This window comes from Nestor notabilis, unplaced genomic scaffold (genome assembly GCF_000696875.1).
Source record: "Nestor notabilis isolate BGI_N333 unplaced genomic scaffold, ASM69687v1 scaffold6229, whole genome shotgun sequence".
NCBI lineage: Eukaryota > Metazoa > Chordata > Aves > Psittaciformes > Psittacidae > Nestor > Nestor notabilis.
This window is the reverse complement of record NW_009942250.1, coordinates 1-20,393: the sequence shown is the minus strand read 5'-3', so window position 1 is coordinate 20,393 and position 20,393 is coordinate 1. Positions and strand designations below refer to the sequence as shown.

At 42.4% G+C, this 20,393-nt stretch overlaps 1 protein-coding gene across 2 annotated transcripts in view; it reads right to left on the bottom strand.

Moving 5' to 3' along the window:
• LOC104410975 (neuron-specific protein family member 2) overlaps positions 1-20,387 on the bottom strand; it is a 34,913-nt gene extending 14,526 nt beyond the window's left edge. Inside the window, exons 1-3 of one of the 2 annotated variants that reach the window (XM_010021289.1) lie at positions 20,378-20,387; positions 19,751-19,901; positions 5,973-6,092 (exon numbers count right to left, since the gene is read on the bottom strand). In XM_010021289.1, the coding sequence (XP_010019591.1) occupies positions 5,973-6,092; positions 19,751-19,879 (249 nt within the window). In that variant the 5' untranslated portion in view covers positions 19,880-19,901; positions 20,378-20,387. Of the gene's footprint in view, positions 1-5,972; positions 6,093-19,750; positions 19,902-20,377 lie in introns of those variants that run through there. The other variant, XM_010021290.1, reaches the window with a different exon arrangement.
• Positions 20,388-20,393: the final 6 nt, after the last annotated feature.

Here is a 20,393-nt window from a genome sequence, read left to right as displayed (position 1 = left end):
CAGAGGAGGAGAAGAATAATTTCTGAGCTCAGGCAGAAAGATGAGCAACATTTCTCAATTCCTTTCATGCATACCAAAAGAAAGTAAGAGTCTGAAGCCATGCAGGTGCTAGTCTGCATCAGATGTAAGTAGACTCCAAGACAGGCAGGGCTGGGCAGTGGGGTTTTGAGAAAGAAGAAACTGTGACCCTCTGCACTGCAGTGGAAAATATTCCATTTCCAAAGACAAGGCGAAGCTTGGGCTCCAGAGACAAGTCACTGCATCCCTGTCTGCAGAAAACTTAGGTGTAATGAGAGCTGCCTGACACCCCTGCAAGAAGAACATGCCCTCTGCATCGGAGCCCACTGGGAAAGGAGCCTGATGGTAGCTGAAAACTCCCAAAGGGAGTGAATAAGCCTCCAAATCAGCAGATCTTACCTACAGAAAGAAAATGATCAAGCCTGCTAACCATCTACCTCCACGAGCATACAGCCCGGGACTTTCCTTTCCTCTGAATGGCAATGCCTGTCACATGAAGATCATTCCACTACAAGAGTACCCTGGAGGTTCGATGGGTCAGATTCTAGCGGTGTAAGCAGAGGAAGCATCTTCTATTTCAGCAAAGCTGTCACCAACAGGAAATCAAGCCCTGGCCCTAGCCCAGAAAAAATCTGTCTTAATTGGGAGCCAAGCATTTCAGATACTGGTTTGTTTGAGATAATGAACAATTGTTGCATCAATGTCTGTTTTGCAGGGTGTGGCTGAAGACAAACTGATTTTGTTCTAAGTCTTTCACATTAGATCAGAGGAAAATAATTGTTTCAATATGAGCATTTCAATAACAGAAACATTTGAATGGGTTCCACTATATTTTAAGAACCTGATGAAAAATGTGGTGAATAATTACATCCACTGATTACTGGATCTGCATCTATCAGAGCAGTTTCAGGGTGGAGGGATGAGTGGGTTGATCTAATGATAATGCATTGTCATTGCATACTCAAGAGGAATGGAATACACAGCCAATGACTCTGAAAATGGATCTTGCCAACTTGTAGCAAAAGAGTGAAGTTCCCAGTCTTCCTCAGTGAAGTAATGCTCAATACTTGCAGATGATTTTTCCAGGTAGAAAAATTGCTCATAAAGCAACATCTGAAATATCTCAGTTTCTCCCCCATACACCCACTCCCAACTTGTTCTGTTAAAGACAAGAACATAGTTTAATTATTCCAGCTCTGAAAGACTGAACTTCAACTTTCTTAATAAAATGATCCATGAAAAGGAAAGAACTCTGGAAGACTTGAGAAGTCAGGTAACTATGGTGGGTAACTATCACCTAGCTCATAGCCACTAAATCATCGTCTCCCTGAAAAGGCAGTAACAACTAGCTCTACGGCATTTAGTGATAACAGAGCTCAAACTGGTTGCACATGAACTTAAGTGTTGTAATAAAGAGAGAAATTTGCACAACTCAGTAATGTGTATCAACCCAATGCTCCGTGTTGTAAGACTGCGCTGAAAGGCCACTCCAGTACCTTTTCTGGTGTTATTTGGAGCTAGAAAACTCTGGGCAAACTCAGGGCTAGCACAAGTCTACCTGAACTCAGTGGGTCTGACTGCATGAAGCACAAAATCCATCAGCACCATTCTCCAGCTTGTTTATTCTTAAGCAGGGTGCTGGTGTCTTGAACACAAGCTCAGCTAAGTGACAGTCAAGAAAACGGGTAGAAACCCACTCCACCTTCTTGTTATCTTGATTTCTATGTTATCTGGACCGGTTGGAAGACAAAAGGAGTCACTGGAAATCCTGTCCTCCAGAAGTAACAGGACTTCCTTCATTCAGTGGATAGTCTACTTGAAAAGCAAAGAGCATTTGATCTCAATTCAGTACTGATAGAAAGAAATAAGGGCAGAAACTCAAGGGAATTATGATGCTTGCATAAGAGAGATTGTTCTTAAAAGCTGTAACATAGCATAACATAGGAAAAAGAAGCAGTAAGGCCTACCTCTAATGCAAAGGGTTAGATCTGTTGTCCCACAAAGGAACATGACAAATAGAGTCATTACATTTGCATACCTTTTCAATGCACCTTACTGTCACCACTGGATGGCAAAGCGTGGTAACATGAGCTACCTTCAAAGCATGCAAAATGGAAAGCAAGCAGTAGACACCATTCCCCTCCTGACTGAGAAACCTTGATATACATCATTACTGCAAAATAAGACCTCCGCAGTTAAAAAACTTCTTAGAGGGACACACTCCAAAGGCATAAACAGTCTGGAGGAGGCAAGGTCTATAAATCACTGCCAGTCAGCTTTGAAAAAATGTTGTCATTGCTTCTCTGTGGAGGAGTAAAATGATAGAAGAAATTTCTTTTATGTATGGATGGCTCTACCATAGTACTATTTTAACACCACTTTCTTGTAACCCATCTACACACAACCATTTAAACATTTGTTATAAAGTATGTATGGGGTGACTCATCCAGCTGAAGAATAAGCCTAATTGGTCAGATTTCCAGGACACTGTGTGCTGAGCTATAAGAAATCATAATCTCATCTATTAGGAGATGTGACAAGTTGCAGAAGCTACCTAAAATTCCTGGAAGAGGTAGTGTGAAATAAGACCCGTTGCCTAGGGACAGTCTCTTCTATACGATAATTAAAGAGCTCAGAACTGTGCTATTCTGGATGGATGAAAAATATGCATGCATAAGCTTAAATTCTAGCTCTGGCTTGCTCATGCGAGAAAGTTGTCTAATAATTCATTAGCCTCTTCAATAAAAGATACCCAAAAGGCAGAGCAAAGGGCATCTGTGGATTTGACTGCCATGTTCATATGGTCCTAGAATTTCCCCAGGGATTCTGCTCTTCTGTATAATGCAGCTACATGACTCAGGAAAAAAACCCAAGAACTTGGGAAGAGTTTCCTTCTCCCCTGAGAGCATTCTCATATCAAGTGACCAGAAGTAGAGTTGAAAGAAAAGCACAACATAGACTGAAACAAAAATTTTAAACCTTGCAGAGACGTATTAGTGCAGAGGAGAATTGCTTCTCATACACAGATTAGTAGAGATGTAGTAGCAAAATGGTTCTCTGTGAAAACCCTTGAATCCAAGCATTACTGTTGAGTCACACTAGTTGTACATGCATTTCCCATATGGCTTTCATATTTGGAAGCACTAAACCAATGGACCATCTACGCTTGGATGGGCTATTGACCTTTCCCTTCATCATTTCTCTTGCAGAAATCAATGAGATGATTTACTTGCTTCTTCCAATGTAGAACTACCAAGAGCCTGGCTGAAATATAGATAAATACTTTAATTTTAATCAGTGTGTTAGCAAGGAGGTCTGGATGATATTTCCAGTGCACCACATACTGGAAGGCAAAGCAACCAGCCAACAAAATAAAATCTGATGACCTCACTTATACATATATTTTTAAAGCTTTTAAAAATGTAGCCAAACTGAGGTAATAAAAGTTAAGTATTTACTATGTTTTCCTCTTACAAAAAACAAATGTACAATGATTTCATCAGTACCATATAATAGGCCTGCTTATAACCAGAGGGCAGTGTTTTTAATAACATCACTAAAAATATGCACTGGTACAAAAACGTGGTGCAATAAAAAAAATATTACAAAAGGTAATGAAATATTACCTATTATCTCAGCTCATTTTTGTCAGGAAATAATACTACAAACTTAATATGATACATGGAAGCCTTATGAAAAGCAGGCAGGGAGAGGTTTATAGTCTTACCCAGTATTAGATGAGAGGCTGAGTGATTAATAAGTTGACATTGAAGAGCAGAGAATGGAAATCATACGGACTTTAGGGAAAGGAAATAGCTTAAAAATGAAACTGTCATACTGCCAGGCTGCACAGGAAGAGGCATCCCACAGCCATTCCCACCACGCAGCAAAGGGGAAGGCAGCTCAAACCTCTGTCAGCACTGTGCACACAGCTGGAGCTCCAGCCCCCCTGCACTTGCTGCTGTGCGGTCCTTGGGCACACATGGGTGGAAGCAATGGCAGAACTGTGCTGAAAATAGGAAGGGGAGAGGAAAAAAATACTTCGAAAGGAAAGGTTTGAATGCAGCAGCAGGTTGGGCATTTGAAGAATGGGAAAAAAAAGATAGAAGGGGTAGAAGAAATGAGATTTATCCATGGCAGTGGATGAGCTATAATTGTAGCTTATGGGTCTCCAGCATACCCAGTGTGTAAGGGTGAGATGTTCTTGACTGCTTTTTTTTAAATAACAAGGCCAGTTCTTTTGATGGGATTAAAACTAGGTCTTACACTAATGTTAACACTGTTCAGGGCTGCAGAATTGAGTTCTAAATACCCAGTGAAGCACCATTACTTACAATATCAACAATGCCATTTATTGCATGTCACAAGCCAACACATCACTTCCAGAAGACTCCACATTTACTGTTGTTTCTCAGGCACACTGTGTCTGTTTCTGATTTGTACATTGCTCACGCTGGAAAACGTCTGCTGTGGTTTCCAAGACTGGGGATTTAACTGTGGCTAATTCACTGTTTACTAGTGGTACCAACAGAGAGTCACTATTGGTGGTAAATAGGTACTACGTACGCAATGGCATCAGAGAAGAATTCCATCAAAATCAACAGCATGTAAGCCCTTGGTAAGTAATTTAGATCAAAATATGTGATGTCCACTGAAAAAAAACCCACCAAGAAGCTATAAACATTTATTCACAGACCTCTCAAGAATAAATGATGGCTTTAAATATCCTGGATGAAAGAAACAGAATTGTCCTTGTGAAATATACGTTAGGTATTTTCTGGAAAGAACAGAAACAGTGCCATTCTGTAGTGCTGCAGAAGAGAGTAGCTAAGCACTTCTCCTTCCAATAAGTTGAACAGGCCTTATCTTTAAGTTTATCAAGGATAAATGGCAACAGCTTTTCCTGGATCAAATTCCAATTTTAAAAGTGGTATTTTTCTTCTAAATTACTAGAAAATGATGATGATGATAAACTTTTTTATTCCTGGCAAAACTAAGAACAACTGGGCCAAATGAAAGATTATTAGTTCCTTGAGTCAATTCCTTAACAGTTGAGGATGATACCCTTTCACAAAGATTTATAAACCCAATTCTAGCTTTTCAAGGAACAGAATCTGGGCACTGCCCACTCCCTCCCTACTCAAATCATTGCTATTTCTTCTGACTTTGGAAATGTGAAATCAGATCTCACATTTTTATCACACCCATGCTCTGTGTTTTAGGAAAAGCAGCCCATTTTCTCAATGAAAAGGGAGAAAATACTAGCAGCTACATGCTTGGAGTCTAATTTTAGGAGGAACTGAGCCATTCTAAGATGCTGCAGTCAACAGGAACTAGAGGCACTCAACAATTCCTGAGTTTCTTTTTGTGTTTGAGTAGAGTCTGATGAAAATTTCCCAAGGGAACATTTTTTATCAGAAAATTCCAATTCCTGTGAACCAAACCTGCTTACAGGACAGGATATGTCTGGGTGCTTGTCTAATATCTGGTTTTTTTAATCCAGTTTCAAATAGCTTTTAATCTATCATAATATAGTTCTATACCAATAAAATATCTTAAATATGAAAAGGGTTGTTTGACTAGAAGACAAAAGAATTTTTTAAAGGTGAAACAAGCTTTCAGTCAACCTTCTCTGTGATTTTTTATTCTTTTTAAACACAAATGTTTGAGAAGCAAAAAGATTCAACCTTGTTTTACTTTCAATCTGGGCTAGAAAGTGTTTTCATAATTTTTCCTGGGAAAAAGAAACCATTTCCTACTTTAGATTCTGTTATGAAGGTATTTTCATGCCTGTCCTAAAAAAAAAAAGCTTTTTACTCATGCAGATAAACCTCTATTTGACCTTAGTGATGAGTGGAGTGTTAAATTTGTTATGTCTTTACTGTCACTTTGATTCAGTTATTGTACAATGAGTGGCATTTGCATCAGAAGGCAGCAGAATAACCATTTCTTACCTTTAGCCTTTCTGTTACACCATCAGTGAAACTGACTGTGAATTCAGCAATTTTGGGCACTCTGAGTTTTCCTTTGTTCTTCTGGTCAGGCTGATATTCTGTTCTTGTTTTCACAATTACCTGGAAAATATTGACACTTTTAAGGTTTCTCCACACATCTTCTTGTTATCTAAGCTTTTCTACGTAAACCATTCCGTGGACGTACACAAGTACCTTAGAACCACAAATTATCAGAAACTCATCACACCATCAGGAATTAAGAGAGACATATAAAAGTCAGGCAGATACAAAGACCTAGGACAATGAGCTTAGCACAGTGGGTCTTAAAATAGCTGACAGCAGAATGTTTGACACCTATTTTGTTTAGGACTAGGCATATAATGTTTATATCATATTCAACAGGCAGAATACGCAGAGTTAACAGCCCATCCTAAAGAAGAGCCCTTATTTGTTAAAGCCCCATCCTAAAAAGCTCCACTTATATCAATTTAAATTTTGGCCATTTTGTGTCTAATTCATTCAGACTTCAGATTATCAATATTAATCTTCTACTATCAACTTGGGTTTTCCCAAGAGAAAACCACTTGGGTTTTCCTCAGTTTCATTTGCTGACTAATCCAGGTTCTACTAATCTTACAAAACCAAGGTATTTTACACTTTTAAAATGGCTTTTAAAAGGGTATGGTCAAATTGCCAAAATTGCATTGTCAATCTACATTGAATTTATCTGTAATCTAAAATGACCCTAAAAGATTGTGGGTAAGATGCACAGCAAACAGAAAAGGTAACACATAATGCCAACTGCCACCAGGGGGGCAAGCACTGGGGCTGTGCTCTGAAACTAACAACCCTTCAGAGGAGTGAGCGTATCCATCCCATTACACATGAGAATCTTAGAAGACTACCCATCCATGAGTCTATGTAGCTAAATAGCATTGTGAGAGCGTGCCAGCGTAGCCACACTACTGTACTCCAGCTGGAAAACGCATGAGAAGACAAAATGGCCCTGGCTTCAGCACTGGCCAAGAGCTGGAGCTCATTCCTAGAGAGGGGGGCTGTGGCTGTGAGCATACACTATCACTGTGCTTCTGCACAGGATTCCCAACCCGTAAGGTCCACAAAGCATGAAATGGTTTGGTGTGGTTCACAAGGTTCTGATAGGTTAAACACAAAAGGATAGAGCATTGAAGCTCTCGACCCCAGGGCCAACACTTCATCTTTCTGGCTTCCCATTTTGACAGCGTCAGCCTTGCCAAGGTGAAAATTAAATACTCCAGGAGTGGTGACTGGTTCATATGAGAGTGACAAGAGTGATCCTAAAGCTCTTTGTTAGAAACAAAATTCATGAAGGATTGAAAAAGATTAAGTGATGCACAAGGTTGAGTTACCAGCTAATGAAGAACTATTTCCAAACGAAGATAGCAAAGTCTGGTTTGGACCAGAGAAAACCCCAGGTATATAATCCTCCTGCACTTAATGCTATGTGAAAATCCAAGTGAGAGAAAACCAGTGAGGAGCCATAAGCCAATTTTCTGGATTCAAATGCAAATCATTAAAGACTGATGAATATTTACATCCATCAGCAAATCCCTCTCAGTAATATTTATTACAGTAGCATTTGCAACATTAAGACTTGGGAAGAAGAGAGGACAAAAAGCCACCCAAATATATTTATTTATATTAGCATTTTGGAACTCAAGATTTCTGATGACACAACATAGATGATGGGAAATGACATATGGGGACAAGCTTGATTCGGCGGGTTTGGGATGAAGCCTAATCCTACTCTGAACCTGCTATTGAATCAAACCCCACTGTGCTCTGACATGACAAATAAAGCAAAGCTCCCTCTCCAGCCCCGACAAACTGGCCCAGCTCTGAGTTATGAACAAGCAATAACCTCATTTTCCCACTCAAAAGGAGGCAAGTGCGCTCAGGCCTCCATGCAGCTGGCCCCCAGTCTTCTCGCTGGCCTTTTGTAAACCCTGTACAGTAAATTACAGAGTGTCAGCCATGAACACCTGCCAACCAGTGCTCAGAAACTGCACTCATTCTGCTTTCAAACCTACCAGTCACAGTACCCAATTCCCAAATTCATGCTTCCTGCTTGATATAAATGTTAGCTGCAGACAAAATTTTTAAATGCACATGAGGACTTTTCCACAGAGTCTAATGCAGCTCTTAGTGAAGGACCATGAAGCCAGAATATAATAAAAAATAAAAATAAAAAAATAAAAGCCTTACTTGTTTCTAGATACAATTTAATTTTCTTCCATTCTTTGTCATTAACACCAGTTTTCTTACAGGTATTTTTTAACTGCTGTTACATTCAACCAATAGCCTATAAGCAGGAAAGTTTGAATTATGCTGTCTACAGGGATACAGCATGAGACTGAAAATAAACCAGAAGGCATCAGATTCAAGTCCAGTAGCAATGTCTGTCACGTCTGTGAATAAATAAGTAAGCTCAGTGCCCAGCCAGATCAGAAGCCACTTGAAAAACAATTTGCTGGCAGTGCCAGCAGTGAGATGTGTGAGTGCACAGAGCCATAGTCATGCTGCTGGTCAGTGTATTGCAAAGAAATTTGCAGAGGTATCAAAAGGCTTTAGCAAAGCAGGTAAGAAGTACCTTCGCTAAGTGCCTTTTGGCATTGCAAAGGCTAAATATCTGCTCTCCAGAAGTATCTTTGTCAGACACCTGGAGGAATTACTCTGCAGAAGAAAGCCAGGGCAATCAGTAAGGTCTCCTTTTTGAAGGAGAGCGCAGAAATAAAATGACAATGGACGAACAGAAAACTGTAGCGTGTGGGTAGCATTCAATATTGTGGCAGCAACAATAAAAAATGCTATTTTGCTGAGAGCACAGTGTGCACATGCAGAAGAAAAGAGTTCCTCTTGTTCAGTCCTCTACAGTCTAAATAAATAAGCCTGAATATAAATCCCACTTTTGCAGCCATTCACCCCCTCTCCATCCAACAAGCTGCCGTCAGGATGCCCACGCAAAGGCTTCTGGAGATTGAGTTGTGTTCATCACACTCCTTGAGCCTCCTGCACTAGTGAGACCACCCGAGGCAGGGCTACCCTGGCAGAACCCAGAGAAAGGAGTGAGCACTGTCAGATGGTAATACAGGGATACACACCCCCCCCACACACAGGGTTTTTAGCAGAGCATTTGCTACATTGACAGCCTCCCATGCGTCAGATGTGTCTCTAAACAAGTTTAAATGAGAGCTGATCAAATGAACTTTTCAACACACAAAGTATTAATCTAAGTGCAAATTTAGAAAAGGAATAATCTTATACATGTATATGTATATATATCATTATTGGCTGTTTGCTATTTTGGTTGGTTGATCTGTTTTCATTTTCCAGTTTTCTGATTTGGCAATGCAGATTTGCTTCCGCCCCTCTCCGTTCCCTGTCATCACTCCTTTTTCACCTTTTCTTTCCATTTTGTCACTGAGAAAAAATTCCTGGCAGTAGTCTTCCAGAAATTCTAACCAAATTGCTGTTGGATGTACAGTAATAAAAACCCCACTGACTCCACAGTCAGTGCAATGATCAGCGTTCTTTTATCACCAGCTGCCCCAGAGCAATTCGATCAGAGCCCAGGATCCCACTGTTTCAATGCAAACAAGGTACATTCATCTCACACCATGACAGGCTTCCTGGGAGAGCTACTGGCATTTATTACAAACCACAGCCAACAGAATGATCCCTATTCCCTCTTCTTGTTCGTTTTGCAGCTTTGCTGACTTCAGTAGAGTTATTCTTGATTGAAACAGCAAAAGGGAATGTAAAATTGGGGTCCTGTGCAGATTGCAATTCCAAGCAAGCTGAAGTGAAAGAAATGCCCATCTTCTCACTCCCTTTTCTGCAATGCTGTTAAGGTGGAAATGAACTGCTGTAAGAGGGTAACTTTCAGAGCTGGCAGCAATTCTTGCCTGTGCTCTGGCCTCTTGAGTACAGACAATAAATGCAGACAATTGAACCAGTGCTTAAATGGGCAAATACTCTCTTTCATACTCCTAAAAGAAAAACAATTACCCCCCTCTCTACCTCCACTGCAGAAACAACATTCCACCCATTCTCTGCGCTTGCCTCCTTGAGCTGTCACCTCCTCCTGCATGCTCCCTAACTCATACTCCTCATGGTGAGAAGGCTCTGGCTGTTTAGGCTGGTATCCCCAACCCTGACCTTACAAGGGCAGGGAATTATTGTTGTTATTATTCATCTCATGAAGCAACCTGCACACCTGCAAATGAATATTAAAAAGCAAGAACAGTCTCATCGGCTTTTCGGATTGTCTGAGCCTTTGCAATTGCTGGAGAAATATCCTTTGAACCATTTCGGACACTAGTCAGTCTTTGTATTTCATTATCTAGGCCCTGATCCAGCACCAGCTTATGCCTGTGCCCCACTTTGTGTGTTGTGATGGTCCACCAAAGAGAGCAATCTCCCTGCCAGCTTAGGTCAGCCTATCTGTAGTCCTTTAAAGTCTATACTGTGGATGGAGCTAAATCCAAGGTAGCTTGGCAGATCTCCAACAAATTATGTTACTGCTTTGACCTCTTCTTAAAGTTTTCACAGTATTTCCCAGAGACCTTCCACCCTTAGCTTGCAGAAAGACTGTGTTTTTCATGGCAGATGCAATAAAGGGGACACAAATAAATAACTTTTCTTCATTCCATATCTGAAATAAAACTGTTCTTTGAAGGTTGCTTCTTAGACAAAGTTTGCAGACTGATTGTAAGAATACAGGAAGAGATAAAAGGGCTTCCCTGCACCAGTGAAAAGACACATGTAATTAGAGGAATCCACACTGCAGTTCTTGAAGCTTCCTCCATAACCAAGTTTATCTAGCATTTGAACTCATTAACTTCCAATTCAGCAAAGCACTTAAGCATGCGAGTAGTCCTATTAACATCAACAGGATTAGTCAGATATTTGAAGTTAAGTGCATTTAAGTGCTTTGGCCAGACCAGAGCTTAAACTCACTTCAATCACCTTCCCACAGCCAGTTATAACACTGATGCTTAGGGCTCATGTGGCATTCTTCTGCAAGATGGCTCAAAGCACTTTACAGACCAGCAGGACCCCAGTGTTCGCATAGTACTGGTGGAGTACTATGGGAATATGCTACAAAAAAGGAGAGAAAAGAAGTTCAGTAATGTGCTGACTCACACCAGCAATTGGCAGTTGTGTCAAGCAGACAAACCACTGCTTGCTGATACTCGAAGTGCACTATGTTTTCTCAGGTTTTCATAAACTGAACAGTAATAGTAGCTCCAGCACTTTCTCCATACAAATATAACATTCTTGGGATTAGGGGCCAGCAAGATATGGGTGGGGTGGGTAGGAAGTCAGATGCTCTATGAAAAATGGCAGGTCTCTGCAGAGTTGATGTCCTCAATGATCCTAGGTTAGCAGTTGTACAACACCCTCCATGTCTTGAATGGTTTTTACTTTTCGTTCTCTTTCTTGGATATTCTGGTTCCTCATTCCAGTCCCTCAAATCCTTTCCTGCAAAAGCTCAGTAGCAGCCTACAGAGAATGGCCTGTAAAAGTTCTAAAATCGCAAACACAATGGGACAACAAGCCATATTTATCATGCTGCTCCACACAAGCAAGATTTTTCTAATGATGTTGTTTGCTAATACACTTATTGAGTCCTAAACCTAAATGCACTTATTATTTTAGGCTTATTGCTAGGGACACTGCTGGAATCAATAGCTTTCCTTGGCTTTAATGAATGCAGGACCAGGCACCTTTTCTGTAGTGATGCTTTGGAAAATTATAGGTGTGCTGAGGTGAGAAACAACAGATAAGAGTCTGTGTACACCAGCGGGAAATCCATCATCAACAACCTTGAGAAAGTAAACAGTAGGGGAGTGCTGGGAAAACTAGAGATTTTGGATGCTGAAAGAAAAAAGAAAGCAGGCTTCTGAGCAAGTGGATTATATTAAAAGCATTTGCTTTGAGAAGGAAGGATCAGAGCAGACGTGAAATGTGACAAATGGAAAAATATCACATTAAGCATGGAACCTTAAAAAGGATTTTCCTGCAGTGGGATGAAGTAAGTGTTTCAGAAAATGAACTGATATGAATTCTGAGTCTTGTCTCCAACTGGCTAAATGTAACATCGTTTATTGCCACTTTATATTTGCATTTGAGCTCTATGGTTTTCCCTGAAGAAATAAGTAATAATATTTAACATAACTGGCATTGTGAAAACTATAAATTATTCATTTAGTAAAGGACATGCAGCCCTGCTGTAATTCCCACTTCACTGCCATGGTGCATGTAATATATTGTGGTTCAGGTGCTGCAAAGTGCAAACCATAAAAATTTAAAATACTACTTCCCAGGATTATTAATAATGAAGAGTCTCTCACTCAGAGTGGCTGTCAGATGACAGCAGAGATAGATAAACAAAATGTGTTTCTCCTACTAAGTGTAAGGTTTCTTCCAAGTTCAAAGCTGGACTTTGTAGTCCCACAAAATGGTTGTAACACCCCATCAGTTTCCATGTAAACTAGTCATGCTCACTTTTAAATGAAAATGAGACTCTGGGCTTCATTCCTTTCCATGCCTTTCTTCATTGCAGAGAGTGAACAGAAAATAGAAACTTATTACTGGCACTGACATCACGGTTTCCTTTGCCTTCATCACCCAACTGAGCATCAAGAGCTGAGAAAGACCTTAGACCACATCCCAGCTGTAGCATGCTGTCCAGGTTACTGATGATAGCAAAATGGTGACCCTCAGTCTTGGCACTAAATCTGTTGTGACTGAGTTGGTTTCTATGCTTGTGTGCTACAAGCCAAGGGATGGCTAAAATTCACCACCTGCTCACATTCAAAATTCTCCAGTGACCTACAAGCTCTAATCCTCACATGCTGCCAGCTTCAAAGAGCGAATGAGATGTGCACATTGCCAACAATAGCTGAAGCGAAAATACACAGCAGTGAGAGAGTATAGGAAAAGAGATGGAAAAAATCATGTTTCAGGGCTTAAACCAATCTCTTTCTTTGCAGGCTTAGGATGAAACATTGATAGACATGAGCATCTCCATCCCCACTGCAGCATCTCCTGGACTTCCTTCTAGCTCTTCCACTAGCTACTGCTAGAAACAGGACACACTGGACTGGGGTGACCAGTAATCTCAGACTACCTGGCCATCACCAAATGCAAATGCCCAGATTTTTAGACAATTAGGTCTTTTAAAACTTTCCCCAATAATTATGAGTGTGTCTCATCCCAGGGGAGAGGCTGCTATGCTTCTGAATCTACAGGATGAACACATCTCAACAGGCAGACTTCCCAAAGATTAGTATAAAAATAAGCATTTGGGAGGTATGTAATGGTGGTCCCCATGGCATCCTACTCACTATTTGAATACATAAAATGCCTGAAATATCAAGCAGCAAAAAGAAAACGAAAAGGAAACTTTAAGAAAAGGATGCCCTGGGACCAAATCCATAGTCAATGGAGAAAACCACAGCTGGTAGAAACACTCTGCTTTTTTTTCCCCTGTTGCAGTTCATCTAATGGGTGTTGTGCTGGAAATGAGTTTCACAGAGGGTGGTAGGAAAAAAGTGGTCTCCTGAGTGAGTGCCAGAGGATATTCCAGGCATAAGGAACATCACAAAAGGACAAAGACAGCAAATGTAATCAGCCCTGGCATCACCAATGAAAGGCAGCACAGAATGCAAAGGCTGCACTGGGAGCTGAAAGCAACTGAGGAGGGAAAGGCATAGCTTGCAAGCACAAAGGGAGCTTGGAAATTATCCAGCTAAGTCTCCCTAAAATCCCTAGGTGACCATAACCATCAAGGAACCCACAGGAGGCTTCAAAGGGGTGACAGAAATGGATTTCAGTAGGTTCACCCAGCAGAGGGTATAGCAAAGCAGACAAAAGAATCAATCGCACAGCTATACTGATGGTAAATTGGCCAGGGTAAATTAGCAGAGCTCCATTGATCTAAACTACACTGATTTACACTAGACAAGAATCTTGTTTACACTAGACAAGAATCCTGGCCAGTCTTACTTTCCAGACCAGCAAGTAACTGGTGCGTTTGGTTTACTTCATGTTCTTGCTGAAACTACTTCTACTTGCAGCAATGGGCTTTTACGTTAGAAAAAAAATAGGTTACAACAGACTGAGCCAAACACCTGTACCCTAATAGACTTTTCCTGTGTCCATTTCTGCTGTTTCTGCAGAACACAGCTCTAGGAATTGCAGTGCAGACATAACTGGGTTTAAGAGGGGCAATGGAGCTTACAAAACCAGACACAAGCTAGCTTCAAAACCACCTAATTCAGACACTGATAGCAGTGAAGTAAAGGAGAGAAATTTCTCCACAGGCTATGCAAATCCCAAGATTTTCTGTGGTGAAGATCTGCAGCAGCCACACTGTATGCGAGGAAGTTATCTGTATGCGAGGAAGGCAGCTGAATGCCACCCCAGGTGCCTGCAAAGGCTGCGAGCACATGCTTGGGTTACAGCATAGTCCTTGCTGTGAGTGGAGGTGTTCAGCGTGCTAGGGGAAGATAGCCCCAGAGCAGCTATATCCAAACAGGAGCATGAACTGCCAAGAACCTCGAGCTGGGCTGTCCAAACCATGCAAACAAAACCAGAAAGGCTACCCCAGAAACCCCGCACTGCCAGAGAGCGTGCTGCTTCAAGTATTTATTACAGCTTAATGAGCAGAGGCGATGTTTACATTCAAATACCCATTTAGAGGACAAATGGATTTGCACAGTGCAGGAGGGGGACAATGTCACAGGAGAGGAAGGCTCAGACTTTAGTATTTATAGGAATTAGGCAAAGTATCCCAAGGGGAGAAAGGAAAGGATGGGGAAAGGCAAGACAACCTGCCCGCCCCTTCATATTTTCAATGTTCTCTTGTTGTTCCTACCTTTCTTTTATTCATGCTTTCTCTCTCTTTGCATCCTCCTCCCCTTTTTACTCTTCCTCCCTTCAACCGCCACGATTACTAGCCCTGCCCCATCTCTTCTTTTGCCATCTGCTCCATCCCACCACACTCACCAGCAGCATGAGCAGGAGCACAGCCGCCTGCCCCAGCTGCATCAGGAGCCCCCCAGACAACAGCAGGGAAGGCTGAGCTGCCTCTGGCCCCACTGCGTGTAACAGCACCCCGAAACTAGCTTCATGGTGCCTTGACAACGTGTGCCTTCATGCTGGCTGCAGACACTGCACTGCTAGGCTTCGCAGAGGGCAGACTGACATGGGTATTTCAGGATGGAGCTGCAGGTAGTCCCCTAGGTACAAAAGCACTCATCCAACATACTATTAATTATGTCTGCTCAGCTGGCCAGGACAAAACATTATTTTCTGTTAAACCAATAGGGACAGGCTGTGAACACAAGGGACCCTCCTGAGTTTCGGGAACTCTTGATTGCTCTGTGTACATGCATGGTCACGGCTACTCAGAGAGGGGTGAGGCCAGGGAGGGAAAAAGGCAGGAGCATGGGATGGGAAAAGCATTTGAAGAGAGCAGTTACATCTGTTCTTCTTTCTTGGGCTGGATGGCAGGAATTTGTCACCAGAGAAATTGTTTCTCAAGCCTCCAGATGCATTCAAAATAAAGAACAATGGACCACATGATAAGCCTTCTGCAGCCTTCACCACAAAAGAGATGCCGGATGTTTTTTTTTCAGCCCTGACAATGGCTTTCATGCACTTTTGTGTTATGTAAAATTAGGATTTTTACTGCCAGAACAGAGGCATTTCCTGCTGGAGCATACTGAAGTGAGCCTACAAGACCAAAGGGTCCCCAGTTGTTGGTCTCATTTAAAATTTCAGTGAAGCAGTATGGTCCCTGGAAAGCTGCGTATCTTCGAGCATTATCATTGCAGAGACATGTAACAATTACAGCCAAAGCACTTTGTCTGTGCCTAGGAAAACAAGCGAACAGCCAGCCTCTTCCCCTTTGGTCCTGAAAGAAAAAAGACTTCTTTCTTTTTTTTTCTTTTTTTTTTTTTTTTTGGCTTTTTGAATAAGAAGAAATGAAATTCAGAGACATAAAAAGCCAGGTCAAAGGCTTGTCATTGGTGATGGGTATTATTCCTCTTACATGGATGGATTTCAGCAAAAAGGCCATGCAAAAATGATTTAAGAGCATCTGGCTGCCTTCTGCAAATGCCACCCCAGCAAGAGAACAGGGGGTGAGGGAAATGCTTGAAGGTAGTCAATAAATACAAATACACAGCAGGCTTAGCACCCTAGGGGAGAAATTACTGTCCCGGGTACATTTCTCCCCTTGCAGCCATACAGCTGCTGACAGAATGATGAGAATGCTGATGCTGCAGGAGGAATAGCATGAGCCTTGGGAGGAGCCATCCTCGTTTGGTGAAAAAAGAAATAGTCAGTCCAGTGGTCAATAATCTTAAATAAAGGTTGCCAAATTCAAGCCTCCCGAATTCCTGCCTGCATTTTTCCAAGAGCATCAAGGTGGAAGTCAGAGGGAGCTGCTAAGCACACAGCTCTTTGCAAAACAAGCCTGTTAGGAAAGCATGCCCAAAAGGACAGCCAGTAAGTTTAAGCATACCTTTAAGAAAGTGTTTCCTCCTACTACCCCCCACATCATTTCTTATAATCAAGGCACTGTCTGAAAAGAGATGTGCTCCAAGGATTACATCACATGAGCAAAAGCCTCATTTAATATTCCTTCTCTGAAAGGGCAGCCAGACACTGAAAACACTTTGAAAGAGATTAATCTATGGTGAAACACCTACAGAGGTTAATACTGAGAGTCACTTTCAGTGGCTCTCAAGTGATCCTGTTACAAAAACATCCTTAAAATGAAGAAAAAGTCAGGTATTTAAAGCCTTTAAAACATAATTTTCAGTCTCTAGATTCCATAGGCTTTGTGGGGTGCCTTTAAGGATCTGCAAAGGTAAGTTTACTTATTTTCCTTCAGTGTGCATGCAGGTGTCTAAGACCCAACTGGAAAAAAGCCTATAAATTGACAGAGCTTGCAAAGCTTTGCCATGCAATATACGGACACGGGGTGAAGGCATTATTGCACACTGGCAGTACCAGCAGCTGTATTGCCCAGCACAGACCTCATACGCTCCCGAATCATGAGCTAAAGCTGGTATTACTCCTCCTTCAGACAGACTGAGGCTAGGGCAAGTCCAGACTCCCAGGCTGCAGTCAAACCTCCTTGCACCCTGGATGCCCTGGACCCAAGGTTAGATGCAGGTCAAGAGCTCGCAGTTTCTTAAATGACGATACCCTCTAATGGCAAAGAGAAGCCCAGAAAGGGGAGTATTTAGCCAGCTGGTTGTTTTTTTCCCCAGATTTCATTTACAGGGCAATGCCCGGGCACAGCAGCAGCTCTTTGTTGTGATGGCAAAGGCGCTGTGATCCGCAGGAGCTGGCGGAAAGGCCAGGAGCAGGGCTGGGAGCATTGCCGCCTTGTGGTTAGCAGCGAGGAGAGATGGGCTTGCCTTTATTTAAAAACAAGTGAGCAAACTCCTTCGGAGCTCTTGCACGCAGACCCTCCACCAAAGCTGGTTTGGCTCTGGTCATTTATGCAGCATCCCACACAAGAGGCACAGAAAGCGCCTGGGCTTTTGTTTGCACTTTCCCAAGCTAAAAATCAACTGCTGACAGGTTTTAGGAATGGACAGAAAAAAAGTCAAATCGATTTTAGTTGTTCAGGATTTTTTTAACCCTACCTCCTAACTGCAAGGCAAGACCAAACACGAATACACTCTGAAAGACTTGAAACCCACGTCTGCTCTTCCTCAGGCTCACAGTCTGTCTGCATTCAGTAACAGCTTTGCTTTACTAGGTACAAAGCTGAAATTTCCTCCATCACTTAACCTTTGCCCAAGCTTTTCACCTGAGGCTCAACTCCTTATTAGCAGGTCTTTAAAGGGACCCTCTGGCTCGGAGTGAACTCACCCCAACATAATCTCTTCTACAGTGAGCCAAGAAAAGAGGTTGTGAATTATTTTGCTTTTATCATAAATAATCTCTCCCTCTTGTGAACAGACTGGCAGTTGCTGTTAACTCCAGGCCTACTGCACACAGGAGCTGAACCACAGCCTGCAGAAATCAATACCATTGACTCTAATGAGTTCTGAATCATGCTTAGCACTCCTGGAGATACATCCCATTCTTCCAGCAAAGAAAAATATGGATGTCAGTAGATGCATTGACAGTAATGTATGCTAATGAAGGTAATGCAACCTAACAACATGTGAATTATTGATGTAGGCACGTTTAAACAGAAAAATCAGCAAGGAATCACACCAGACCAATACACTCCAGTATTTGTTCACCAACAGGCAATTGGAACGTGGTGGTCCTGAGAACACTCATTACCACTTTATTAGCTTGAAAGGGTTTTTGCTAGGTTATCCGTGTCTCACCTGATCCATGAGTCACTTAAATTTCACATCCTTTGAGACTGTGTGATCTTAATGAGCCATTGTACTAGCATCAAATGAGCTACTTTTACACATCTGTAATTTCCTCTGAGGTTTTCAGACATTTATGATAAATCATACTGCTTTGCTTGAATTAGTTTGCTTAATCTTATTTATCAGTCATAGATAAGGGCTGGTTTAGCCTCTCCTTCACAACAATTCATGGAAGTGTAACTCTCCTGAATGCAGCAAAGTTGCTCCATGAGGCACATGGAGAGTGAAGCTAGCTCCTTTGTCTGGCATAGCTCGGTTCCCAGGATGTCAAGGCAGTTGACTCAGCTCTATCTTAAAATAAACATAGTTTGCCTATCTAGACAGTTTTATCACATCCATCATGTTTTCCTAATGCATTTAAAGAAAGATCATTTTGTACTACACTAAAAACAGGATATATATTCAATAATCATCAGTGTTAATTTTACTCTTATTCCATTATCTCGTGAGATCTAATCATTCTGTCTGTACTTCTGGGTGAGTTGGCTCCATCTCTGTGATATCTGGGAACTACACTGCAGACAGGCTTTGTTTTTGTAAGGACTGTTGGGGCATACAGATTTTTACAGTCTCATCATGTTGTCACCAGGTTATATTGATATGCATCATCACTGCATTGGTACAGACAAAAGATTTCCAGGCACATCCCACATCTAAAAGGTCCCAGGCACCAAACCTCAGCCAGTCACCGATGCCCATGTCTGGGCATTTTAGTGCTACATTCAGTTCTGAGACTGTTGAATGGGCAGGGGAGAGAGAGCTACCCCCCCCTGAGCCAATCCGGGAAATGAATCCCTGGATTGCTCCACTGCTGCCCCGGGCCTGGGGGAACACAGCCGCTCTCTCCAGAGAAATCAGCATCCTCAGTGCCCAAACAAGCTTTGCAGAGCCATGGAGAAAACAAACCTTAACTGAGATAATTAAAATAGCTGCTTATTTCAGAAGGGTTATCGCATTACTTGCAATGCAGGCAATTAATCTCACTGATAATGCATTGTAAACTGCCTCTCACTTTCCCCAGTGCTAACAAGAGAAACACACTAAGCTTTCTCCAGTTGTATTTCATGAATGGGTGGGGGTGAATATCTGGGGGGGAGGATGGACTGGTGAGGAGGGAAGGAGTCGGGGGACAGCTGCGTGTTTATTTGCCATGTTAAAACAGATAAACACACTATGAAAGATAACCCCTTTTTATTTATTGAATAAACACGATGCCACTGTTCATAATCAAAGAGCAGTAAGTCACCGAGGCAGTGAAAGCCAAGGGGAATGTACGTGTGCATAATCATGCAGGAGCACCGGCTGATTTTGTTTTACCTTTTCCGGAGCCGGGAACTGCAGGTGGTTTACTTCCAAAGGTGTGATCAAAGGAACTGTCTGAAAACCATCTTCATTGGATGGTTGTTTGCTGTTCTTGTCGTTCAAATTACTCCCCAGCTTCACCATTCTTGGACCTTGCTTTCCAGACCTAAAACCAGCAAGATGATCAATGTCACAGGGGGAGCGGGAAGAGGAGGATTCCTGCCTCACCCTGCTCAGTTCGACTTGGCGTAGTGGTTACTGGGGCTTTTCTGCCTGGGTGTCTGGACACACCACAAACACACCACGACTCCACACATGCATTTTGACGTGCCTTATGCAGACACCCTACCAACACCGACACCCTTAAAGCCCACATCGGGTCCCCAAGCTGCTCCCAACACACCCACACGGCCAACAGCATCCCCCAAACATCCATGGGGAAGGGGAATGTCCCCCGCTGGTCCCACGGCTGCTATTGACCCCCGCCCCCCCATTCTATATGCAGCCCCCTGAGGGCGCACAGCCCCTACCGTGCCAGCCCCACACCCGCAGCTTGAGTCCCCTGCTCCCAGCTCCGCAGGGTGGATGTTGGGGGGGCGGAATGCGGGCACCCCACCGCGCCTCTCCCGCTCCCCTACTTACTGCAAACCACGCGGTC